The sequence below is a fragment of the Fusarium coffeatum genome (assembly GCF_003316985.1).
Source record: "Fusarium coffeatum strain FIESC_28 chromosome Unknown BRIP53273_contig_284, whole genome shotgun sequence".
Classification (NCBI taxonomy): Eukaryota; Fungi; Ascomycota; class Sordariomycetes; order Hypocreales; family Nectriaceae; genus Fusarium; species Fusarium coffeatum.
The window spans coordinates 41,562-67,863 of record NW_022158075.1 but is presented as its reverse complement, the minus strand read 5'-3'; the positions used below and the strand labels follow the sequence as shown (position 1 = coordinate 67,863).

Below are 26,302 nucleotides of genomic sequence, written 5' to 3'. Positions count from 1 at the left end.
GGCGCCAATTCCAAGCCACGGATCCGAAAACAAAAAAAACACCCGTCGCTTGCAGTAACAGTAACAAGGGTGGCGTGCGAAACATAACATAACGATATCGTTACAGTACCTGCGAACCGCAAACGTAATGCAGGAGATGCTCATTTTGCATATCTAGGCATGTAGCTTATATTGAACTTTTGATATCGTCCCGTTGTTTAGTATATCGCGCTACAGCTTCACCGAGGAGGGGCAAACGTCAAAGATGGATGGTTGTGTCAATGTCATGATACAGAAGAAGCGACATCGGAGGGTTTGTGTTGTTATGTCGTCAAGTAACCTGACATGATGGCATCGATTAGAGAAAGAAAGGGGGATGGATGGGGATGGTTACACACAGATAGGGACCTTCAATTCAGCTCAACAGAAGGGAATCCCTGTCATATGTGCACTGTACTGTTGCTCTCCCGTGCTTAATCGTACGAGCAGGGGTGGTTTCAATGGATCTTGTTCAAGAGAAGAGATAGATGGATTTGTCCAATTGCATATAATCGGACTTGATTTCCTGAGTAGCCACTTTGAGAAGTGATCACATACATAGTAAGATACTGTAATATAAGGGAGAGTAAAACAAAACGGTTTTCTTTAGCGCCATGACCTTACGTTTTTGACGCTCAATGTTACTCACGTCTTCTGTTGGTGTGCACACGCATATGGGTCTGTTTGATGCGAGGGGACAGAAAGAGATTAAAGATGCCTGGATATTATTGACTAATGAGTGGCGATGCCAAAGTCTTGGTGTTGTGCTTGGATATCGAGCTCTGTTGCTGTAGTCTGGTCTGGGCACTGAAGAAAGTAGGGAGGGAAGCTGTCACTTTACAGTGGCGAGTTAGCAGTCAGCACCATCCTGTAACCTCTTCAGTAGGTGGCCAAACAACCACCAAGGAAACTCTCTACACCATCAAGGAAGATTTATGGTTGGTTGGGGTGATTTGCAGGGTCTTTTTTACTGTTACTGGTGCTGCAGAGTGATGGTTGGCGGTTGCGTGATAATAGGACAGAAGACACAAGGTTTACATGTGAAAGTGGCACTAGAGCAAGCCATGGTGAGATCGCTAACGTTCGCGCACCCAACAAGCTCCCAAAACTGTTAAGATGAGCTCCCTCATTACGAGGCGCTATGGTACATGTTGGGTCTCTAAACTGAAAGGGATCTAGTAATAGCATTCGACTGTCACCATCGACTCATTAATATCCTTTTAAAGAAGTTGATGAACAATAAATCTCTAGACTCGGCGATATTATAGCTTGGAGGCATATAAATGTGTCAATCATCAAGTTAAAGACCTCAATCCCCACCACTCTTTGATACAGTAGTGAACCGTTTTGAATGAAATGTTGGACCAACCCTGGAGATGAAAATTTTCTTGACCAAACAAAAACAAGCGAGTCTAAAATAGACCAGTCCCAGGCTGACAGGAGTGTGAGTGGGCGATCTGGTCTGTGCATTTCCCATCCGTTATCTTTGACTATACACTAAACCTAAATCGTAAAGGTCTTATCCGTCCCTTGGGCCTTTCGATCTCGTTAATAATCTCGTCGGTTTTCATCGCTTGCAAAACAAGCTCAGGACTAAATTAATTTGTTGCGTGGGGGGCAGATCTGTCAGTTTACTCTGCCGCTTGAAGCGCGGGAATTTTTAATTGTATGTCTTGTAGGTATAATGTTTTAGGACCGTTAGGAACGACAAAGCTAGCATCGGATGCATCATCCCCTCTGGGCTTGGTGTAATCTGCGTTGCAGTAGGCAACTCAAAGACAACCGCCATCGCTCTGCGAGCTATTGGCACTTGCATTCAGCGACTGAAAGGCGGTCTCTACAGTACTGAGTCTGTCTTGAAGACAACCTGAATCATGTCTCTCACGTATTCTGCCGGCGGTCAGCAGTTGTCTAGACATTTGCACGCGCACAATTATTGTCTAAATTCCAGTTGGAGGAGAAGGAGGAGAAGGGCTTTTCTACCCCAATGCGAAGAGGCGGTCGGTTTGTGTCAGATAATAAGTGAGACAACCACACTGCTAGCAAGTAGAGCATTCATTTCATCTGTTTGCTTTTTGTCGCAGGTTACAGTGCCACTTTTCCCCATACCTTGGTGCACCACCTCTCAACTCTACCTACTCCAAAGTGGACTTGGGGGAAAGGACAGGCTACAGGCATCGTGAGACGTGACAAGACCTGGGGAGGCTAGTCCAATTCCCATTGGAGAAAGGACGGGTTACCTGACTAACGCTCACGATACGGTATCACGACATGACAAGGGGGATGGGCAAGGAGTTGCTCTTTTCTGTTCCAAGAATAATATTGCGACAGTAGATCTTAGTAATTGACAACGCTGCACTGCAAGTCTGGGGTTGAGGCTCAATTGCTTATGTCTTGTCTTTTTTCGCATACTGTAGATGCTTCCATCACATCGTGCTTGTTTGTGGTGAGACAATGAAAGAATGAGCGCGTGGTTTCTGTGACGACCTACGTCATTGACGACGACCATGTCACGACATTTCAAGACTGGGCATTTATTACTGGGCAGAAGTAAAAAAGCGTTTTGACCGTGCCCCCTTCTTGAATCCGATTGAACCACTGCTCTAAGCGAAGGCATTCATTCGTTCTTCTATGCATGTATCCAATCGCTAGACTCCAAATCTGCCGGTACAACAGTAGCCCTGCCCCATGCTTTGGGGAATTTGTCTGCGCCGTGTTTTAGACAAGGGGCTCTGCCTTGGATTTTTTGGAGGCTCAGAAACTGAACTGAACTCAAGACTGCGGCTGCAGCACTACAGTTGTAATATCCGTAGATCCCAGTCGGTGAGAGAATCCGTCTCATTATTGAGTTTGTGGGATTATGTGCCGAGTAAAGTAGTATTGTTCCTCCCGTCATCGAGATTCATTCTTGAGTTTGAGCATCTGCCGAGAACGATGGCATTCTATTGTCTGTCTTTCCGGGTGCACGTCTCCGGATCATACGGAGCGGGAGTTATGTTGCATACATACAGGAGTTAGTCAGGACAGGGTCACGATGTTCCTGTCGCGGACGAGGGAAGCTGAAGGCTGAAGAAGCTCCGGGCTGGGTACGATAGCTATTGAGACTAACCGTTAATCGTCTGGACCCAAAAAGCTGTGTGTCACTTTTGGGACCAAACTCCACAGGCGTCTGAGAGCCGCTACATGGATGTCATTCTTGCTTTGCAACGCAATGCCTATCCATCGAACAAGCTTCCTACTGACCGTGCTCTCCATCTAATTACGGAGTACGACTAGTTATTTCGTCATCGTAAACCCCCATTCAATAGAAACAACAGCACAGAGGTAGAGAGAGGCACAGACAGATGTGTAAAAGCTGAGATCAGCCTCACGAGAAATGCACACTCTTGACCGAGAGCTGCTTAAAGAATGCTACGAGTACCTTGGCGTGCGCCACGAGCTATTGTGATTCGATGATCTGACATCAACCTTGGAAGCGAAAGAAAAAAACCAACGGGCCTAAGACCAAAAAGGGTGTGGGCCGAACAGAACAGAGAAACACACACAAACTAAACTCGCACCTCATTGTTGGTGCTGAGACGTTCTGTCTGTCGCTGTGGCTTCACTGTCTCTGTTGTTGATGTTTGTGAATACACTCACCATGACGACTAAAGCAGCAATGTCTCTTCTCTTATGTTTCTCATGGTTTTGTATGTTATGTATGTAGATTCTGTCGTCCCCCTCGGTTGCTTGCACTCTTTCTCTTGACTTTCTGTTTCTTCTGTTTCTTCGTTTTCAGCCTACTACAGATTGATCGCAGAAGCAGCCTCACATTCATTCATTCATTTATTTCGTACAATCAAACCTTCTTTTGCCTTTCCTTTCCTTTCCTTTCCTTTCCTATTTTATTTCTCTTTCTCTACGTTGTTTTGACGACAGACGTTTTTGTCTATTCTATTCAGCGGTACTACGAAAGTGTAATCATTACTGCGTATTGTGCCTATCAACAAGCATCTCGCTAAAAAAGCCAGTGCTAAACTTTCCGGCGGCGCATCCTCAAACCAAACCAAACCAAACAAGGAGCTCAATTCAGCCCCTGCCCCATGTTCACCAAGTCCATGCTCTCGTAGCATTTTGGGGGAGATCTCCGCTTACAAGCCAGTCCTCTCGTCTACTCTTTTTTTATCTGTCGATTCTCTGATACTGGGTCTTTGATACGATACGATAACCCATTGCTCAGATCATATCCACTCTTTTTTCAACACCCTCACTCAGATCAGTCAAAAACCTCATATCATTTTGACCTCGAACTAATTCATTCGGTATCATATGCTTCAAGGCCAAGACCAAAGCACGAAATATCCCACGCTTTCAAAAAGTCGCCTCTTTCTATCTCTTTTCTGTTACTCGCCGCCATCTGACGCATACCGTACATGCTGTGTACTGGATCCGGTAACCATCAGCAGTTGGTAACATCATTCCTCTACAAACGTACATAAACAGATGGGGATTATCAATCTTATATTTTTAATTTTCTGCACCTGAGAAAGAAAAGCCTCTCGGAAACTCAAACTTCAACACCAGGAATCGGCAGACGCCAAACCCCGCCGCCATCAAAAAACGCCAATCTTTCTTCATCCACCACAGGTTTAGGTCTGCAAACACCAAGACCAACAACGCCTTCGTCTTTTTGGGGGTCTCCTCTTTTTGCCTCCGCCTCATTTTTGAAAGAGATCCAATTCACTCATATTGAAAAAGGATAGAAAAAGGCCTCTTGTCTGAAGTCTGGTCTCTCCACTACTCCATACTCTTCTACTACAACTCAATCCACATCTCCAGTCCTCCACCCCACGGAGAAGTAACAGTCAAATTGAGACCCGCCATAAAACCGATGCAACGAGGTTGAGAGAGTTTATCGATTGGTTTGATACTCTGCAGTAACAGTAACAGTTCATGTAGAGTCTGTCTGATACTCGTAAGTGCACAGCATCAACATGATGCCACCCTTTCTCACTTCTTACTCTTACTCTTACCCTACCTGTGTACTTTACGGTACCACCAATTCTCGTTAGCTCTATCCCTCCCATCCCATCCCCACCCCTGGTCCTGTCCTGGCCTGCAACTCAAATCCTGCCCCATCCTGCCCATCCCTGCCTTTTAGCACCTACCACCCATCCATCTTGTTAGTCCCCATCCATCTTTTCCCTCTACTACGACTCTACCATCAGACGGCCCATGCCTACGCGGCTCTCAACCTTGTCGTACTAGCCCATGCCGCTCAGGCCGGCCCCGGCGCTGCCTCTCACACCTCACTAAACCTCCATTGGCAAAGTACACCAAAGGGCCAAGGCAGTCGTAGCGACAAGGTCAGGTCAACCAATAACCCGTCAAGCACCTTGGTTTTTTTTTTATTGGGGACCTACAGATCCAGAGGCAACTGCAACTGGACAGAACACTCAAAACCACCTGGCTCCCCGCAGCCATCATATCTTATCCTCGATTCCTTTCCCAGCATCCACCAGCTCTGATTGCTGTTCAACGAGTTTATGACCTCAACTCAAAAAAAGGACTGATTTGACTTACTGACTTCAAGTGTCTCTATAGTATCATCGGCCATCATTTATTTGTTTATTTGTTTTATTTTTGTTGTCTTTTTGTTTGATGCCTCTGTCCTCATCATCATCTCGACGAAGCTCCTAATCCGACGACTACCGCCTCTTGTTCAACGTTATCATCGGAAATCAGCTGCAGTATCACTTCACTGTGATACACTATCACTCAACTCATCAACTCAACACAATTGCCGAACTGTTCCTCGTGGAATCATCCTTTGCTCAGTTGCTGGAATATTGCCAGAGCATTATTGTCCTTCTTCGAGTCGACAGATCTTTGTTTGTTTGGCTTTGGCGCATTGATCATGTAAGTAGTGGCACCGCACTAAAACACCCACTGAATTACACTGCACTGTACTCCCTGTAATCCTCAACACCACAGCGCCCGCACAGCCCTCTCGTTCCTCGCGACAAATGGAGCAAACGAAACACAGACAATTAAAAAAAAAACATCCTCTCTCTCCATTGCCCACTTCTCCTCATCCTATTCACTGCATACTTCAGTGATTGTCTATTTTTTTGGTTACCCCAAATTGTCCATTGTTTTCACCCCTTCTTGGCATCTTCTCTCTCGTCTAATTATGCATTGCCACAAAAGTTCCCTGTTTCTTGACCATGCTAATCCGTTCCTTCCCCGTTATTAGACCTGATCTCGATCAACTCCTGCCTTGATCTTCATCGAAAAGCGCTAGGAGCAAAATCTCCATCGCAACTCAAAGCAACACTTCTCTGTCTCCTCCAAAATCTCATCTCGCTCGAGACGAGAAGTTTCATCAACCTCATTTACCCTTAGTTGATTCTTCTTTTTACCTCAACGTGGTCAAGCATCTGGAAATCGTCTCCAGCTTCCACGGATAAACCTTTCCCTCCTCCCTTCCCTCTAATCTCACACCCAAAAACCTTGGGAATGCCTTACACGCCGCCCTCACATCGATCTCCCGCTTCGTCAGCCTCTGCTTCGCCCGTAGCGAGCCGGAGGTCGTCGCTACAATCGAGTCCGAGACCTAACCTACCGCGATCTGCTTCATATCTTACCAAGCATCGACGAACACCTTCGGCTTCTGCTCTTAGCGATGGATCAACAGGGACGCTGACACCGCAGGGAACATCGGAGGATCTCAAGAGCATGGGCACAGCAGTTCCTTCAAGCGTTCGCCAATCACCACCACCCGTGACAGACGAGCGCACAATGCCCATGGGTGCTATCATCTCGCCACCCGATTCTGCTTCCTCCGGTAGCGACGACGAGGAGCAAGAACCCCAGATTCGAGGTCGAAAGCTCGACAAGGCTCTACGAGACGCCGTTAGCCAGATCCCCATGCAGCGCTCATCATCTCCCCAACGAACACAAATCCAGCACAATGACAGCACAGAAACATTACAACTACGCCCTCGCAAGGATGGTGTGCATCTAAGCTTCAGCACAAGTGCTCTCGGTGATCTTGCCAAGGGTCGTAAGATGGGTCATGTTCGATCAGCGACCGAGCCCAACGCTGCCATTAACATGTCCGACAACTCGCAGTCGGTATCTGAAGAGGAGATTGACGAGGATCTGCTTAAGAAGCCTCAAATGGTGCGAAAGAAGTCTGGTGAGCTCGTCCGACCTGCTCTTCGTCCTTCCTCAAGACGCCGCCCCTCAAGTATGCCCGGTACTCCCATCTTCTCCAAGGCTGTTCACTTCGATTCACATCTCGAGCACGTCCGACACTTCCTGCAAGTGGACCGACCTCTCGCTGTGAGCGCTGGCTCTTCACCTATTGACAGCTACGAGAGTGACACCGAGTATCCCTTCCCTGGCAACGGCAAGCAGACTGCCCGCACTCCTCCTTTTGAGTGGGAGATTCTCACCACAAACTTCCCCCATGATTCGCCGGCCCGTAAGTCGTTGCCCGTTCGACTAGAGAAGGTTTGGCTATCGGCCGATCAAAAGACTCTTTTGGGCTCTGTGGCTGTTGCCAACATTGCCTTTTCCAAGGCCGTTACATGCCGTTTCACTCTCGACTACTGGAAGACCACCTCGGAGGTCGCCGCTGATTACAGCCACGAGATCCGCCCACGGGAAACTCCGTTGGGTCATGATCGCTTCACCTTTTCCATCAAGCTCGCTGATACAGCCAACCTCGAGTCCAAGACCCTCTTCTTCTGTGTCCGCTACACCGTCAACGGACAAGAATACTGGGACAACAACACCAACTCTAACTTCCAGGTCGACTTCCGCAAGAAGCATCTGCCCATGAATGGCAAGAACAATTTCCAGGGCGCTTCTTCTCGCCCGGCCAACGGACTCCCCCGGAGCAGCCGACGTACCGGCAGCGCCAATGTCCCTCGACCCAAGTCGATGCCTGTTGGCTTCAGTGAGTTCGGTGACGACGCAAAGCTCAACTTTGACCAGCCCATCCACGAGTTTCTCGGCGAGTCTGAGAACAGCACTGGTGGTCTTCGCCTCAAGTCCAAGTCGGCTGGTAACCTGGCCAGTGATAACATCTCTAAGGACTTTGGCTCTCCCAGTGGCCTCGCCTTTTCTAACCGATACGACTTTGGTGCTTCCTTGAGCGCTGCCGTCCAGGCTGCCAAAGAAAAGGAAGCCGCTCAGGATAAGGATGGTCTTTACATGAAGGCCAACGTCCGAAGTTCCAAGCCCAGCCTTATGGTTCCTGAGCCTACCAACAACGCTAAGAGCCAGGCCACCGCCCCCGGAGCTACTTCTCCCAACTCGACAATCTCCAGCTCATCATATGAGGAGCTGGTTAACAAGTACTGCTTTGTACGTGCCCCCGAAGTCCGCCCTGCTTCACCCATCGCTTCTGGCGCCCGTCGCCCTTCCCTTGTGCGCCAGAATCGTAGCATCATTCACCCCGCCCATCGGGATGGCACGGCAACCCAGAAGCAAGATCAAAGAATCGGTTACTAACAGTCTTGTTGCAGTTTGGATCAAAACAGTCGAGCCCTAACATGAACGATACTACCCTCAGCGCTACCCGCTACGACGGTGCTGCCGCTGGTAACCACCGCCGCAGCCATACGACATCGCTTGGAAGCCCCAACGGATATAGCCACCACGCCGGTCCTGCAGCTCACCATACCCTTCAGCTTGGTGGCGCCTTTAGCCCACCGTCGGGTCCTTCAACACCAAAGGATGGATTCCGTGCTAACAGCACGTCGCCCACCCCGAAGCCATCGGCTGCTGCCAGATCGGCCTCACCTGCCTTTGTATCTTTTGATGGTACACCTTCTAACGATCTGTCGTATCAAATCCAACAACAAATGATGGATCAATTTCCCTGGTCGCGCGATGGCCATGCTGCCACGGCGATTCGAGGATAGGGTCATGTCGCCGACCGTGGTATGGAGTTGGACTGTTCATAATCCACCAGCAACACGACATTAACAGCAACCCAGATTGCATTGCTATAATACACCTTTCACTATGGGCTTCAAGGCATCACCGCCGCCCGCTATATCACTACTCTACCTGGCTGTTTGACCCGAAACAGCAACAGCCTTTGATCGATTGATCAATGGTATGCTTGTACGGCTTACGGCCATAATTGTTTGGCGTTTACGGAATTGGACTTGTGCAAGCCTGGCATGGCATGCCGGGCATCCGCATTGGAGTTTGGGAGTCTTTTATCACCCGCGAGTCTTTGTTTTCCACTTTGCTCTTTGCGGATATCACCGCCTTTGTTACCTTGCTGTTTTAATCATCGGACCTCAACCTGTTTGTCATCTCCATCTTTGACTACTCTCCGTTGAACGGACAGAGACAGTCTTAATAAGGAATGAAGTATTTCAACAGAAGGACCTTGTTTTATGTGTGTTAGTTGAAAGAGCGAATGCCTGGTTTTACGCGTATCACGATGTCTCCCTCAAAGATGACCGACCTGATTGAATGCGAAAGACTGTATAATGGCGCAGGGGGGAATGGAATTTGGGAATATTGAAAAGTTTGCTTCCGCATGGATGGAATGCAAGGAATTTGTTGCTTGGAGTTGGTTCATAACAGATATACATTATACTATACACAAAGCTGCCAGAATGCGATGCAGGTACAGCTCAAGAGAATCATTTGCCTCTGCACAATTTGGTCCGTCTTATTTCCAGTGAAGATATATGTTTGTGTGATTGCTCGTTTGTGTCTTGGTGATTACAACTGTGAATAGGTTGGTGAGGTGATGAGATGACTGATGAGAATGAGTTTTGAGTTTGAGATAAGCTGATCAAGAGCCGCGATAAGACGGACATGGCCGGTCTCGCTAATCTCACCGGAGCGCCACCGTTGAAGATGATTGGACGAATCGTAAGAATGGGTTGTTTGGAACCTTCCATTACTGGGTGGTCTTATCAGTACTTTTGACAACGGCTTTTCTGACTGGCGTATCGCCATGGCCCTCGGAGATGTGAGAATAAGAGAATATGTTGTGGATGTCTGTTGAATGGTGTGTTTCTTTGTTGCTGTTGACTAGATGCGATACCTCTCCTTCCCAAGTCAACGCCGTCGCCCATATAATTATACCTCTTCCCAGGAGAATGGAGGGACTTGATGGTTAGGAAGGCTGAGCCTTCTGTGGTTAGACGGTATTGTCCGCCTCAGTTGCTTACTGCATATGACATTGGAATATGTAAAGGTCAATTGGAGCTCTCTTATGAATTGCAAGATACCAGATCGTTAACTTCTTCGTCATGGATTACCTATAGCCAAACTGTTCTCTTTCTCGTGTGCATGCAGTCTACTGACTCTATCTGAGACTGTCGATTGGGACATTGTCAATCTTTACGTCTTGATCTCATGGGTATGTATCCAGGTTCTAAGATGTGATGGCTTTTTAGATGGCTTAGGGATCTCTTTTGGTACATTATTTTATGTGAGTAGATCTTTGTAAGGTATAAGCATGGTACATATTCCCGATATAATGCTATAAGATGTCTATGGTTTCTGATTCCTGCGCATATCTAGATGCGATGTCTTCTTACACACTACCTCAAGCTGGCTGACACGACCGACCAGACGGCCACGCATATCTACCTGCAAAATAACTTGTGCCGTCTAAAAGACATACTTGAAGTCCAAGCTCTGATCACCTTCCTTACCATTACTATCATCACCTCTCGCCAAAGCCTTCTCCTTCTGTCTCATCCTCCACTTAAGAAGACCATAAATAAGTCCAATGCAAACCAACGCAATAACCTCGCCTCCAAGCGAGATGGCATTTCCAGTTACGTATCTCGGAGCGTCTCTGATGGGATAAATCTGAGAAGCTGCCATTCCAGAGGCATTGCCGATCGATATGATGGTAGCGATAGCGACGGAGCGCTTGTAGTCTGGCTGGACGTTGTTGGAGATCCAGGTTACTACCACGGTGTTGAAGGAGTAGACTCCGCTGCCGACGAGGAACATGGCAAAGAAACCTGCACCTTTATGGCCTGTGCCGACAGCGATTGCGTAGCCGGCTATGACAAGGAGGGGGGAGTGGATGAGACAGATTGCTCGGCGGTTGAGGCGATCGGAGACGTATGTAGTGGCACCCGTGAAGATGGATGCCAGAACATAGACGGGAATACTGAGATAGTTGGCTTGTAACGAAGTATAGCTGCACTCTGTTAGTCAAGCTCATAACAAGGACAGGCGAATACTTACTCGAGACCTTTGAGAAGGGTAGGCAAGAAAGTTCCAAAGCCAAACAATGCAATAGAAGAACAAAACAAGGCAATAGAAGCAAGCCAAATAAGCGGATCAGTAACAGCCATACCAACCTGCTTCCAAGAGAACTTGACAGTTTCCTTAAACGGGTTATTGCGCTCCTTGATGAGTCTCATCGTCGCCTTCTCCTCAGCGTTAAGAAACCAAGCCGTCTCAGGAGAACTGGGCAAGCTCAACCAGCAAATAGCTCCAACAAGAAACGAAATAGCACCTTCAATAATAAACAGCCATCTCCAAGCAGATAGTCCATGTCGTGCACCCATACTCTGAATCCCATACGCAATAAGTCCTCCTAAAGCTCCAGAAAGCGCAATAGATACATACAGCACAGCCATACGTTTACCTTGCGACGCAGGAGGATAAATCTGCGAAATGACAAACATGAGTGACGGAAAAAGGCCAGCTTCGAAGAAACCGAGTAACACGCGACAAGCAATGACTTGCCCGTAGGAGTGCACAAAGCCAGTACCAAGCGTAATAGCACTCCAGCTAATAATTGCAATAGCAAGAACCTTTCCCGGCCCGAACTTCTTAACGGCGAGAACCCAGGGTGTTTCGAAGATGACGTAGGAGATGTAGAAGTACATTGATACGTCGTTGAATTGGGTTCCGTGCATGCCTGTGTCTTCTTCGAAGCCGAAGACTCGGGCGTTTCCTGGCGAGCGTCAGCAAGAGTGAAGGATTGGGAGGAGAGGGAGGTTACCTATGTTTGTTCGATCTAAGTAGGCAAAGAGAACGAGAATGGCCATTTGAGGCATGACAAACTTGTCGAATTTGGAAAGGACTTTGCGTTCTGCATCGTTGCTGGTTATGCTTGTTTCGCCGGGTTGTTCGAGGGGAAGACTGGTGAGGTCTTCCTTTTTCTCGGAAGCCTCCATATGCGACATATTGAATATAGATACAGGTAGTTAATTACAATCTACTGTAGTTCACATACAACAACGATGGACTGTGGACCGTTATGTATAAAGTCCGGGGTAGACCGGAGCCCGGAGCGGGGACTTCTTATCCACCCCCGCATTTGCTATCGAAGAAGCCGTCGGCGGAGACTAGAAGACCCGCATGATAGAGGTTCCCCGGGTATAATTCCTGGGTTTGTACAGAAGATAGAAGCGATAATGCATGATAACTAGATAAGAAGTGGTTTAATGACTAGGCGAAGGGCGCGATGTCACTCGTCTAAGATCAGATGGGCGGAGTCCCCTGCCGTTTCGGAGCATTTTGTGTTGGCCGACGGCCGACGGGCGATAGAACTACCACGGTTAACGGGTTGTAGCCAATCAGTATTAGTGGGAGGGGAGACATGTTTGGATGTGGAATTAAATGGAGCTTAGAGGTAGTTCACCCAGTCCCTCATGATGGAGAGCAACACCGTCGGGGACCGTAGTTGTAATAAAAGATAGACTGGGACTCATCGAGATATGATAACATTTCTCCAAGTTAGACTTGCTATCAACTCACACACATCAGATCGCAAGACTACATACACTCACAATGGGCTCACTAAACCTACCACCTCTGACAATCGCTGAGTCAAACCTCGCAAAGTCCCTACACGAGAGCTGTCAATTCGGCGCAGCGCACCCATGGGGAAAGTACGTCAAACACCTCCACCCAATATGCACACACATTAACATGTATCTAGAGCATCCACAGAAACGGGCATGGCCCGTCTCAGTCTCGACGACTCAGACAAACAAGTCAGAGACTGGTTCATGACCTATGCCAAATCCCTCAACTTAAAGACCTTTGTCGATCAAATGGGTAACCTATTCGCTATCCGCTCAGGAAAAAATAATGAATTGCCTCCTGTTATGATGGGTTCGCATCTTGATACGCAACCTACTGGTGGTCGGTATGATGGTATTCTGGGCGTTATTTCTGGTCTGGAGGTTTTGAGGACTTTGAATGAGAGTGGTGTTGAGACTGAAGGCCCGGTTGGAGTTGTTAACTGGACAAAGTGAGTCCTCATGAGTTTGTTGTAGGGTTCTTGCTGACGATTTGCAGTGAAGAAGGTGCCCGATTCCCCAAGATGGCTGTTGCGTCAGGTGTGTGGGCTGAAGTCATTCCCCTCCAAACAGCATGGGATCTCAGAGAGATTCTCGCATCTGAACCAAAGTCTATGAAGGAAGAGTTAGATCGTATTGGCTACACGGGTGATGTCCCAGCATCATACCAGTCAAATCCCTTTGCCGCTCATTTCGAGCTTCACATTGAGCAGGGTCCCATCTTGGAAGACGAGGATCTCAAGATTGGAGTTGTCCAAGGTAAGAATGCCACTTCTGTGGGAAGCATTGGCTGACAGTTGTAGGTGTGCAAGCATTTAAATGGTTCAACATCACCGTCAAAGGCCGCGACAGCCATGCAGGCACAACACCACTCTACGCACGCAAAGATCCCATTCTGTGCGCAACAAAAATGATCGTCGCAGCTAATTCGATTGCTAAACGCTTCGATGGCCTAACAACCACTGGAATCTTCACCGCTGAGCCCGGAACGGTGAATACGATGGCTCACACAGTTAAATTCACCCTTGATGTACGCCACGTGCAAGACGAGACTCTTTCTAAAATGGTGGAAGAGTGCCAAGCTGAATTCTCCCGCATTGCATCTGATGATAGCGAGAAGGGCTGTGAGGTTGACTGGGAGCTGCTCGTTGATAGTCCTGCTGTCAAGTTTGACGAGGGCTGTATCGCTGCTGTTGAAGCAGCTGCTACAGAAGTGTGCTCTACTCTATCCAACGAGAAACTCTGGAAGAGGATGATTAGTGGTGCTGGGCATGATAGTTGTTATACCAACCGGGTATGTCCGACGAGTATGATCTTTACGCCTACAAGATCGGGGATTAGTCATAATCCTACAGAGTACTGCTCACCCGAAGACTGGTAAGTTACCATATTCTTTGTTTGTTGAGGAATATTGTTAACGTATTTTAGTGCGCTTGGAGCGAGTGTGTTGCTCGGGGCTGTTTTGCGGTATGACAAGGTGCGAGCGACGAGATAAAGATGGAAGGAAGCTGGATTGACTTTGAGGCTCTACAGAAGTGCCATGGTGTAAGTGGCCAAAGTGAAACAGACCGCCGCCATAAACGTGTGTCTGAGCGTATATAAACAAAACAATTGAAACACACATAAATGAATTGAAACATCTTTACAGTTGGGGTGCTTTAGTAGTGCATGACTCTTTCACTGTACCTGCAGTAATGCTAGGACTAACCCAGTAGTCCACGCCCAGCTTCACTGATTCAAGCGCGTCAGCTGCCTGGTCTCTTGTGGATCCCCTGCGATAACGGAACTCTTATCGTAACTTCCGTCATCGTCCAACTAGGCTATCAAGCTCCCATCCCATCCCATCTCATCTTTAGTCCTACCTCAACTTTCTTTTCTTCTTCTTTCATTCCATAACATACTTCTTTTTTTCCATCCTAACATTTATCATCATATCTCAATATGTAGTCATGATTGATTACTAGTATTGTTATTGTTATCATCACACCGACATCCCAAACACAAACACACAAACATTTCATCATGGCTTCTTCATCCGCCTCTTTGCGCCGAAGTCATGGCTCATCCGGAGCCTCATCCGGCCATTCCCATCCCCGAACCTCAAACTCCAACGTATCGCACGCGCCAGAACTCGACATCGACACACTCGTAAACCATCTATTCGCTTCCAAACGCTCGCTTTCGTCAGTGGCGCTCGTCCTGCGCGCAAACGAAATCGCAAACGCTGCGCGACAGTCCCACGAGGATGTCGCTATCCTAACAGCCCAGACGGGCTTCTTAGAAGAGTCTATCCTTGATCAGACGACTATCCTTGCTAGAGTTAGGAGGAGCTTGCAGGGTACTTATGATTGGGGAAAGAAGGACTTTAAGAAGTTGATCAAGTCGATGGATCTTGTTGATGGCGGGTTGGAGCGCACTATGGAGATGTTGCGCGAGACTGGTGTTGAGGAGGTTTTTCGTCCCAAGGGGGAGGAGAGACGGAGTCTTCTTGATTTCATCGATGAAGGGGGTGTGCATGGAGTTCGAGAAGCCATGAAGAAGAGCATTCAGGAACTGCAGGTAAGCAAACCAGAAGCTATCAACAAACATCTATTGACAAAAGTAGGCTGTACAGCAATCTTTTGATGGCGATCTACTCCGCTTCGACACCGACATTAGGAATCTCAAGAAGATCATCACCGACACCCCAAGCCTATCTCCCGAAGACGGCCCGCCCTCAATCGAACTCCTCGAAAGCTTAGTCGACCACTCCGCAAACATGGCCCAACTCCTCGTCTCGCTAACGCACCACTTCGACATGTGCGTCACCGCCATCCGCACAACAGAAGGCGGCGTCGCCCTCGCAAGACGCAGAGCCGCCGAAACAACACAGGGCACCGACGGCGTCTCCATTTCTGGCGTTATCGCCGAGCAGGAATCTGGAATGTCAGACCTCGAGCCCAAAACAGCCAAAGACCGCGCGGAGATGTTCAAGGTCGTTGTCCAAGATGCTGGCGAGGTGGGTGATGTTGTGCAGGAGATACAGGAGCGCCTCACGGCTATGGAGCAGGATTACCTCGTGCTGCAGGAACAGCATGATATTTCGAAACACGCGTACGAGAGCATGCTGCAAGCGTATGCTGTACTCGGCGACATTGGCGACCGACTGTCTGATTACATTGCGGCAGAGGGAGACTTTAAAACGAGATGGGATATGGAGAAGGAGAGTGTTTTTGCAAAGTTGCAAGAAATGCAGCAACTCAAAGATTTCTACGAACGCTACGCCGGCGCGTACGATAGTCTGATCCTCGAAGTCGAGCGTCGTCGCGCGGTGGATGATCGCGTGAAGAATATCTGGCGGAAGGCACAAGAGAACGTGGATAAACTACTTGACAGCGATCAAGCTTCGCGGGAGACGTTTAGACAGGATGTGGGAGAGTATCTTCCTACGGATCTTTGGGCGGGGATGCAGGGTGCTGCGAAGAAGTGGACTGTTGTGCCTGAGGGAGAAGGGGAGGATGAAGGACCGCCGTTGAGGAGGAGTGTTGTTGAGGCTGCGAGGGAGAGACTTGGTCGGATGGAGAGACGGTAGGATGTGTACTGGATATGACAGCGTACATTTGTATTATTGTTAACGGTGGGAATTGGCGTTAGGTTGGATAGCTTGTTTGTTGAATACCACTCTTCATAGCGATTGACACAATGACTCGTAACTGATGGTATGTTCGTCTTGATTGAAGAGAGAGAAGATATCGGCTTGATTGGGGCAGGCAAAGTTGGCCTTGTCGACAATGAGATCTACCTATGTAGGATAAGAGTCCGACTTCAAACGAGGACCTCGTGGTCCCCTTCCGACAGATGTCCCAGCTGAGATGGCATGAAGTCAGTCAAACCCGGCGTCTAAGAGATTCGTGCCCGAACCTCCTTTCATGAACAATTCTGTCCTCATTAGTTCACTATTGCAGAGTCAGCTATCACAGCGCAGCCTAGGTATTATGTGCATTTGATGTATCCGGCTGGGTACTTTAGTCGGACGTTGTTTAAGAGTCCGAAGGAAGTGTATGCAGGGAAGAGAGGGTATTCAGCAAACGGGGACGGGAATTGCCCGATGGGGAAATTTTAAAGACTCACTCACTCATCGGACTCACTTACACTCACAAGAACTTGAACAAACAGAAACATTCACATTCACAAACAAAGATACTCACCATGTCTGAACCACCTTCAACACGGGTACAAACCCCAGACATCACCTCCCCAGAAACAACCCGCACAAGCCACGTCCAATCCCTAATGGACCGCCTCCGCTCCAAATCCCCCATCTACAACTTCATAATGTCCTCCGCAACCCTCACAAGCGTAACCCCCGGCGTCGTAACAACACGCATGACCCTCAACGAAAACCACCTCAACAGCAGCGGCAACCTCCACGGCGCAGTCTCGGCGACCATTATTGACTTTGTCACCGGTCTGGCGATTGCTAGTTGGGATCTGAGAGAGACGACGGGGGCTAGTGTGGATATGCACATTAGTTATCTGAGTACGGCTAAACTTGGCGATGTTGTGGAGATTGTATCGACGGCTGATAAAATTGGTGGGAGTGTTGCGTTTTCGAGCATTCGGATCTCAAAGGTTGAGAAGGATGGGGGGTTGAAGGTTGTTACGTTGGGGCAGCATACTAAGTATGTTAAGAACTCGCAACCGAGGACTTCGGCGTTGTAGATGAAGGTTGTTTAAATGCAATTATGTGAATGAATATTAATTGGGTTATGAGTTGTTGCTGTCATAGGGATGTATATGGTAACCGATACTGGACTTCAGTCTGGACACTCCAGATTGAGAGCAAGTCCAGATGAATCACACTGGACAGTGAGCGAGGGGCCGATAGGCTCATATGCGAGCCCTCAAACAGAGGCCTTGATGCGATGATGTGAAACTTCCACAGGGCACCGCATCGAGGAATTTCTTGATTAAAGTACGAAAATTCGACAGCTCTCTTGAGCCTATTCCCGGACTCCAATACCATATCTTTGTCCCAGTGTGTGTATCTTCTCCGTATTGTTATTGTACAAAAAAAGCGCCTCAAAGTAACCCAGAACAAAACAGAAATAACGTTCGATATGCGCCATGAACACCGATTTACTGCCTCCGAAACGACTCCGCTTATTCGGCACGAGAACCGCTGCTGTGACGCGCGCGTTTTCGTGCGCTGCTGGTTGCGGGGTGCATCTTGTCGTTGCGCTCTCGCTTGAGCTTGTGGTCCAAGACGCGGGCTGGTATCCGTTAGTACAGATTTCATCAATTGAAGGGGGAGGGCACATACTGAGAACATCGTATCCGAATTGAGGGTGCTCCAAACACAAAGCCTTGAACTCCTCCTCCGCCTCGGCACGCAGGGTATGCGAGCGCGTGGCCCAGAAACTTGCGACAGGAGCGCGAATAGTAATATCGTCGTTGCTGGTGAAGGCATAGACATAACGAGCATATGCGATCTCGCCCTTGGCTGTGGAGTTGACGCAGTGGATCTTGGAGCTGGAAAGCGTCTTGAGACCGTCGACGCCAAACTTCTCGGCAAGAGTATAGATGCGCGCGTGCTTGAGGAGTTGATCGCCGCTGTTGTCGACGGAGGGGATCGAGGGGTCGGATTCTAGGACGCGCTGGCCGGGGAGCTTTTTGGGGAAGTATTCGCCTGTATAGAGGTACTCGAGGAAACTGCCGACTGTGTCGATGTCGTAGTCTGGGAGTTCGATTTGACGGGGCTAAGATGTGTTAGAACGATCCAATGGTTGTGTGGGTGGTTGCTTACGCTGCCGTCTTCGACAAAGGCGTCGCAAATATCCTTAAAGTAAGGACTTTGTGTCAAAAGACCTTGATGCGCTGAGAGAATAGACTGATCGCCCGACCCAATGAGTAGCGTAACGATAGGACTCATCAAATAATTGGCAAAAGTTATCCTCGGCTCGACAACTTCGTCCGTAGCAGTAAGCGCCGTCTCGTCTGCATTCTCAACCTGCTCGCCCTCGACATCTTGGGAGTTCTCAGCGGGAGTTTCCTGGGTGTTGGTTTCGGTCATCTCTACGTCGCCCTTAGGCTCGACGGAGTCTTCGGGTTGGTCTGTAGGCATTTTTGGAAAGGAGCGATTGTAGCGACAAACGAATGGAAGGGGTGCCGAAATCGGTCACAATTGGGAATAGTGGCAAGCAATCTGGAGCGCGTGGGATGGAAACGCGAGATGCTCATGAGAGCTAATTGCGCTAAGCTGGAAACGGAAGCGAGCTTAAGTTGAAGAATGGGGCCTTGAGCGCAAGGCATTCCTGCATGGGCGTCATGACTACCCTAGACTTCCGTTGGGGTTCCAGAAGAATTAGCGACGGAAAGCAAAGAAGACGAAATAACTTGGTCATCTTAGGCTACTTAGACCGCCACGTTATTTTGGCAGCCTACACTTGAAAAAACATTACGTCTTTTCCCCCTCTACAACGGGAATCTCTTTGCTTGCCATATAGAAGTTCAAGGGACAAGCTCCATCTAATCCCAAAGTATGAAGGACTCAGTATTGTTGACCAAAAGACAAGTCGCAAGGTTCATCAAAGACCCTAAATTGAGAGAAGACAAGGACATCACTAATCTGACCTCTCTGCTTATCGATTGGGCCCGTGCAACTACCGCTATCGGTGCGCCCCGCCCCCACTACAATCGGAGGCACTGCACCTTCCGTCAATTGATCCATCCAAAAAAGTGACTCCGAAGCAAACACCTTCTAGTGCATCGCACCAACACAACAATCTTCCATTGTTCCTACTTCTTTGTCCTCAAGCCACCAAAAAAAACATACCCTGACCTCGAGGATATAAACATGTGTGCAGCACAGGTAAGGACTCGAACACCCGATCATTCACTGTTCTCACAATGGAGTATGCTAAACTTCTTCGCCAGCTTGATATTAGGCCAACGGCCGATGAAGCTCGAAAGGCTTTCAATCAAGAATGGACGGCTGAGACACAACCTACGCTTTTGCCCGTCTGCGCTTCTGCTCCTGCTGATCTTTTGACGCCGTCTGCTATCTATCTCAAGCTGTCTTCAGGGTAAAGACACCTCAATGCTGCTTTACGTTCTCTGACTCACAATTCGCAGCGCAACTTCCGAATACTCCTTCCTCCTCGAGAGTGCCACTGGTAGCACAGAAACCGTCGGAAGATATTCTTTTATCGGCGCCAGTAAGCTTCTTTGAGTACATCTGTGGTGGGCGTTTCTAAGTCTTTGTTCTAGACCCTCGAAAGGTGCTGGCCACCGGCGATGGCTACGAACACTCCGGCGACCCTCTCAAGACCCTCGAGACCGAGCTCTCCCACGACCGCGTCCTCGATATCCCCTCACTAAGACTACCCGCTCTTTCCGGAGGTGCCGTCGGATATGTGTCGTACGACTGCATCAAGTACTTTGAGCCCAAGACCGATCGACCATTGAAGGACAACCTCAAGATCCCCGAGGCTCTGTTCATGCTTTTCGACACCATTGTCGCTCTTGATCACTTCCGTTCGACGTTGACTATCGTTACGCATATGAAACTACCAAAGAACCCCTCAGATGATCTCCAACCCGCCTACGACCAGGCCTGCGAAACACTCCGAAAGACTCTCGATATCGTGTACCAGCCCGAGACGCCTCTACCAGCCCAAACATTCGTCGAACAATCCGAGGCTGACCAAGAGTTTTCGTCAAACGTGGGCCGTAAGGGTTATGAGAAGTTTGTTACGGAACTCAAGAAGTACATTGTCAAGGGTGACATTATCCAGGCCGTGCCCTCGCAAAGATTCCGCCGAAGCACAAAGCTCCACCCTTTCAACATCTACAGAACACTCCGAACATTGAACCCTTCGCCATACGTCTTTTTCCTGTCTTGCAAGGACTTTCATATTGTTGGTGCTTCGCCTGAGTGTCTCATGAAGACCGACGGTTATGCACCTTTACCTTCGGACTCGCGGTTTGGATACACTGCTGCTGAGGCTCGGTCAAGACCTCGTATTGTCAACCATGCTATTGCCGGAACTATTCACCGTGGAAAGAACGCCGCTGAGGATGATAGATTGGCAGCTGAGCTTTTGGCGTCTAAGAAGGATCGTGCTGAGCATGTCATGTTGGTCGATCTTGCTCGAAACGATGTGAACAGAGTCTGCCACCCTACGACCGTCAAGGTTGATCGACTCATGCGAATTGACCGTTTCTCTCACGTCCAGCACATCACATCCGAAGTTTCAGGAGTGTTACGCCCCGAATGCACACGCTGGGACGCCCTCCGCTCCATCTTCCCCGCCGGAACAGTCTCAGGCGCACCCAAGATCCGCGCCATGGAACTAATCTACGACCTCGAGCAAGAAAAGCGAGGAATCTACGCGGGAGCAGCAGGATGGTTCGGCTACGACATTGTGCGCGTGGACGACAGCACTGAGTCTGCGGACAAGATCTATGTCGACGAGGGACCTATGGACACGTGCATTGCTATCCGAACAATGCTTGTCAAGGATGGTGTGGCGTACATGCAGGCTGGTGGAGGAATTGTGTACGACAGTGATCCTACGGATGAGTGGATGGAGACTATGAACAAGTTGAGTGCGAACTTGAGGTGTGTGGAGCTTTCGGAGAGGTATTTTGGGGATGGTGTTAGTGGGAAGAGTGTTGAGGAGATTATTGCTGATGAGAGGAGGAAGGGGGAGGAGGAGATTGCTGCTGAGGAGTAGATGGGAATAACGTTTGGTTTGAGAATAGAATTTACTACACATTATGATTGCGAATGACTTTGAATGCTTTGTTATAATGACAAGACAACGACAACGACCATGTGTAGTTCGGATCATATTCCTTGCGGTCCAAGTCCAGGGGCTGATGCGGCATGGATACTTGACTTGTTGAGATTTACCTTTGCCAAAAGAACGCACTATATTGGTCATACTCTCTCTAGAAGAAACGGTCGCTTGGGCCTACGATTGAAAGGTAACAATGACCGCTCATGCAGCGAAGCTCGTGTCCACACTTCCCAGATGATGTTCCAATGCGCACCCACTGAGCAGGACATTAAGACTATTGTTCTTCTGAACAAGGATACTCAGAACATATTACGAGCTTAAAGAACAACCTCTTTGTTATTTATCTCATCATGGCTGTGTGAAATAGTAGAAGCGAAGCAGTTGGGTATAAAGTCTCGACAGATCGCTACTCCATTTGGATTCATCAACACTCATCACTCACTCTTCACACTCACACTCTTATCAGATATTCATTCTTGAACCGGATTTGACATTCGCTTCTACACGGTAAGTATCAGGTAAGATCACCGACTTCACAGGTAAGTATCACCACTGTCCAAACACTTCAGGTAAGTATCATCCCCAATCAATCAGCACCTCAAGACTTCACATCTGTATCAACTTCAGGTAAGTTATACAATCGTCATCATGTCTTCTACACTCGACTACTGGCCTCCTATTCAGGAGGCTATCGCCACTAACAACGATCCCTCGCAACCCAACTCTACAGCCAAGGTTCAGTGCCCGATTTGCATGGACGAGATTGCAGTCACGTCGTTTCCTCCTGTCGCACCCCGAGAAGGCGACAATCCCGGCATTGATCCCACTCAAGGTGAGATCCTCCTCTGCGGGCATGTCCTCTGTCAGGCATGCCGCACTCACCACAACGCGCACAACTGCCCCATGTGTCGGGCTGACCTAGGATGCACTGACTGCGGGAAGTCATCTAAAGTGGCGACCATCCCCAAAGAGGGTCCCCCTTCCACTATCCCTGATATTGCGAAGGGAGACGACGGCGCACGATGCGCTGATTGCAATGCCAAGCGCTGGTTCAACGAGCTCATCGAGCAAGGTGAGTGGCCCAACAACTTAGCTGACCTGGAGCCTGGTTTTGTCCCTCTTTTCTACCATGTGGTAGACAAGCTTGAGGCTGAGAAGACGTCTGTCACCAAGGATACAATTACCGGGACATTCTCCAACATCGTCAGGGCAGAGTTCACCAGCATGATTGGCAAGCGGGCAGAGGCTATTTACAACCGCTCTGTCACTACAGGTAACCGTTGGTTCCAGAATACGCCTGCTCGTATGATGAAGAACAGAACCGCAGTACCCGAGGCAGGAGACGAAGCCTTGCGAAGACGGATGGCACACCGGCAGCAACTTTTCCAGTCCTTGACGGATAGTTACGACGAAGAACTCCAAGCCAAGTACGTCGGACCCATTACACTTGAAGAGGCTGAAATAGAATCGCATAGTCACCTTATGATATCCACCTTGGAGCGGGAAGGCCGTCGATCACCGAGCGTGATCCAAGACATATTGCGAAGAAGACGTTCGGAAAACGGCCCTGCAGAGATACCGGCAAGAGCTCCTGCTCCTTTGTCTGAAAGAGATCGTGATGCCGCAGGGAGACAGCAGATGGCTCATGATTTTGCACAAATGATACGAATGCAGCTTTCGGGGCCCGGTTTCAATCCTGGCCCTCCTCGTTTTGCCATGAATGGTATGCCTCCGAATGGTGCTCCTCAGGCTGACATGCAGCAGGATGATTCTGCGGACATAGCTGATATGCCTCTGGATAATGCTATGGACACGGGGGAAAATGAGTTGCCTGGGCTCATTGACCGAATTAACCTGGAGGATGGAAGTATTGTTGAGTATCACTCGGATGGAGATGGAGGTATTGTTGAGTATCACTTTCACTTTATGGACCTCCTTAACAGAGACTCTGAGGCAGAGTACGAGGGAAGAGACTAGACTAGTGGGAGAATATCCTACCTACCTAGCTAGAGGGAGAAGATGAAGATTGGTAAGTTGGAGTCTGTCAGTCGGTTAACGCGTGTAAGTCAAAATACGGGCTGGACCCGGTAAGTGGGAAGTTTTGTTTTGATCTCGGGCCGCACGGCACATAGCAATTGATTTTTATATTTCTTCATTTAAATGATATATCCAAGACTAGTGATATGCCGCATGGTTTACTAACTAGTGAGTATACGTAGTACGGACGGTGAAACATGCAACGGGATTAGGAGTGGGATATAAGCAGAAGCAGTGCGTCCTTTAAGGCTGTACTTTTTAGCGGGGTCAAAAGCAAACAGTTTCAGAATTGTGCCGTCTGAGCCGTGAACGTCGGACGATCTCTACAACAGCAGGACATTGAACGACAGACAACTCGTGACTACCTTTAAGCCATTGATGTCAGTTCTACCTAAGCATGAATACAAGGTGCTGCTGTCAGCTTGTCTGTCACGGGGGAGAGAGTAAAGTTTGAAGCCACGCAACATCCAGGTATTGTCCACGTATTGAAGCCAGGTACACGTATGTTATGGAAGAATCTTCACGGATATCGGCTTCTCTCATGACTCAATTCGAGCGAGGATGATTATCTCAATGCCGGACGGAATATATATGCCGAATATATCGAAGCGAAAGTAAACTACGGGGACTAATATATTTGGAGGAAAAGAGAAAGACAGAGGAAAAAGAAAAAAGTGGAACAGGATAGCATCATCTCACCGCGCCGTGCCGGTATCCGATCGCGCCCAATCGACCCCGGCAAGTCGGCACAGAGACATCCACTTGGAGTCTCCCAGCTTATAACACTCCTTCAAGTATAGGTAGACATGAGTGAATATATGTTCAAGATGAGATGTAAAGATGTATGAATATGATAGAGGATATAGAGAATAGAGTCTTGATATATATTGATACTCATTGTATGTATGCATGTCAACTCGCTTCTTCGGCATCAATTTACAGTAACAAGGGGGGGTGACACTCACACACCAGCGCTAGTGGACAAGCCCGTTGACTTGGTGCTTGCTTGTCTCGGAAGTACGGCTTCACCTATGAACCTATAACACCTAATGAACCCTTTTTCTGCAGTGCCGTCTGTTCCAGCGCAGCAGATCCTCGCACTAAGAATAGAACCACTTATACTTTCCTCTCTCTCTGTCTCTCACACATTTCTGTTCCTGCCTTCACATTTTATTTATCTATCTACAGTCTATTGATTCGAATTGTTAGAGACGCCCCTCCCGTCTCGGTCTTTCGCGCTTGACAAGACGGAGTTTGAACTGTCAAGGGGTGCTAACATAGTCCATTTAAGGCCTAGAAGCCGCTTTTCTGCCAAGATTCCTACCCATCGCCTTCTGTTCTTCTACTCTTGAGCCTCATTCACTCTCAGCCTCGACTTTGACATCACTCCAATTCAATTTACTTCGACTTATGATCCCGCGATAGATGCCTTCCGCTCTGCAGGCCGACATGGACTCCCACGCCTTCGTCGGCCTCCCTACCACAACCGCCATAACCGGTCTTTTAGAAGTCGGCGCCGCTGCAATCGACATCCTATCCGACCTCAACATCTCACCTCAACACGACACCATCGTTCTCAACACCTTGTTGCGGGAAGTGAAAGAATGTCGCTCCTCTATTCACGCCTTTTACAAGACTCTCAATCTTATTGAGAATGGCCAAATTCCTATTCCTGCGCGCGCAGCTTGGATTAGCTTGGACACCCTCGTCGCGACGCTCACGGATACTGTTCTTGCGTTCTCGAGACTAAGTTCGCTGTGCTGTGCGGTTGATGAGGAGAGTACGCAGTCTAGTCCCGAAGATGCGGCGAAGCATTTTGAGAAGAAGATTAGAGCTTTGTGTGCGAGGATTAGATGGCATAATCTTTCTATTGCCATGATGATGACGATAGTGAACTGGTAAGTCACAGCAGCCATGGTACTCTCACTCAAAGAGGGTTTACTACACACGGACCTTGCTGACAGACATAAAAGCCCCGGAGAAAAAGACGCAAAAAACAGCCGCGACGAACTCGCGCATCGAGTAGCCCGCCTCCTCACATTCAACGTCAACCTCGCCTCGCGCCTCCGCCACAACACAAGACCAAGCTCCGGTTCCGGTTCCTCGGGTGCCAAGACGACCGAATCCCCCGAGATCACCCCCGTCAATGTGGGGCGTCCTCCGCCGGCGACATACTCAGGAACACTCTCCAACCTAACTCACCCCAAGGCGTTATCACGAGTGGTTCTGCCTATCGAGTTGAGAGAGTTGAGGGATGACTTTGAGTACTACTCTGGTAGCTTTCCTTCGACGGTGGGAAGTTGTGAGTTTCCTACTGGTGGTGTTCTTGTTGGGACGCCGTACAATGTCACTTCTGCGCGATGAGAAACCAAGATCATCAGTGCAGGGAATCATCAGTGGGTCAGTATGTCATCGAAAGATGACGAAATATATGCAAAGTCGGTGTTTGGGTTGGAAACAAGTTCAAGTTGAGGGAGATTTAGACGGACATTCTTCATTTGGGTTGTTTATGTGTAATGATTTCCTTTTATCACATGGAGTTGATTTAGCTAGGCATTTGCAATTATTCACGTAGAGATATCCATCCAATCAATTAATCAGCCATTACTTGGCATGCGTGTTCTAGGTATGAGTGCTATGGGTATGTTCTGCTTGCTATAACGATGT

At 48.6% G+C, this 26,302-nt stretch overlaps 8 protein-coding genes across 8 annotated transcripts; 6 read left to right on the top strand and 2 right to left on the bottom strand.

Annotated features, from left to right (window-relative positions):
* Positions 1-6,516: 6,516 nt before the first annotated feature.
* FIESC28_10085 (uncharacterized protein) lies at positions 6,517-8,933 on the top strand (the record flags this gene model as incomplete). Its single annotated transcript, XM_031164220.1, has 2 exons — positions 6,517-8,436; positions 8,535-8,933. 2 exons carry the CDS (start codon positions 6,517-6,519, stop codon positions 8,931-8,933), a joined length of 2,319 nt encoding a protein of 772 aa, XP_031011705.1.
* Positions 8,934-10,653: 1,720 nt separating this feature from the next.
* Positions 10,654-12,194, bottom strand: FIESC28_10084 (uncharacterized protein; the record flags this gene model as incomplete). The annotated part of the gene is made up of 3 exons (XM_031164219.1): positions 10,654-11,197; positions 11,245-11,962; positions 12,011-12,194. 3 exons carry the CDS (start codon positions 12,192-12,194, stop codon positions 10,654-10,656), a joined length of 1,446 nt encoding a protein of 481 aa, XP_031011704.1.
* Positions 12,195-12,801: 607 nt separating this feature from the next.
* On the top strand, positions 12,802-16,386 carry FIESC28_10083 (uncharacterized protein; the record flags this gene model as incomplete). The annotated part of the gene is made up of 9 exons (XM_031164218.1): positions 12,802-12,902; positions 12,953-13,267; positions 13,315-13,574; positions 13,619-14,109; positions 14,171-14,192; positions 14,244-14,292; positions 14,349-14,360; positions 14,780-15,374; positions 15,421-16,386. 9 exons carry the CDS (start codon positions 12,802-12,804, stop codon positions 16,384-16,386), a joined length of 2,811 nt encoding a protein of 936 aa, XP_031011703.1.
* Positions 16,387-17,003: 617 nt separating this feature from the next.
* FIESC28_10082 (uncharacterized protein) lies at positions 17,004-17,650 on the top strand (the record flags this gene model as incomplete). Its single annotated transcript, XM_031164217.1, has 2 exons — positions 17,004-17,476; positions 17,584-17,650. 2 exons carry the CDS (start codon positions 17,004-17,006, stop codon positions 17,648-17,650), a joined length of 540 nt encoding a protein of 179 aa, XP_031011702.1.
* A 307-nt stretch (positions 17,651-17,957) lies between these two features.
* Positions 17,958-18,918, bottom strand: FIESC28_10081 (uncharacterized protein; the record flags this gene model as incomplete). Its single annotated transcript, XM_031164216.1, has 3 exons — positions 17,958-18,067; positions 18,118-18,553; positions 18,601-18,918. The coding sequence occupies 3 exons, from the start codon at positions 18,916-18,918 to the stop codon at positions 17,958-17,960; spliced, it is 864 nt and encodes a 287-aa protein (XP_031011701.1).
* Positions 18,919-19,703: 785 nt separating this feature from the next.
* On the top strand, positions 19,704-21,532 carry FIESC28_10080 (uncharacterized protein; the record flags this gene model as incomplete). Its single annotated transcript, XM_031164215.1, has 3 exons — positions 19,704-19,879; positions 19,929-20,011; positions 20,064-21,532. The coding sequence occupies 3 exons, from the start codon at positions 19,704-19,706 to the stop codon at positions 21,530-21,532; spliced, it is 1,728 nt and encodes a 575-aa protein (XP_031011700.1).
* Positions 21,533-22,246: 714 nt separating this feature from the next.
* Positions 22,247-23,575, top strand: FIESC28_10079 (uncharacterized protein; the record flags this gene model as incomplete). The annotated part of the gene is made up of 1 exon (XM_031164214.1): positions 22,247-23,575. One exon carries the CDS (start codon positions 22,247-22,249, stop codon positions 23,573-23,575), a length of 1,329 nt encoding a protein of 442 aa, XP_031011699.1.
* Positions 23,576-25,084: 1,509 nt separating this feature from the next.
* On the top strand, positions 25,085-25,999 carry FIESC28_10078 (uncharacterized protein; the record flags this gene model as incomplete). The annotated part of the gene is made up of 2 exons (XM_031164213.1): positions 25,085-25,533; positions 25,609-25,999. 2 exons carry the CDS (start codon positions 25,085-25,087, stop codon positions 25,997-25,999), a joined length of 840 nt encoding a protein of 279 aa, XP_031011698.1.
* Between the last annotated feature and the right edge of the window lie 303 nt (positions 26,000-26,302).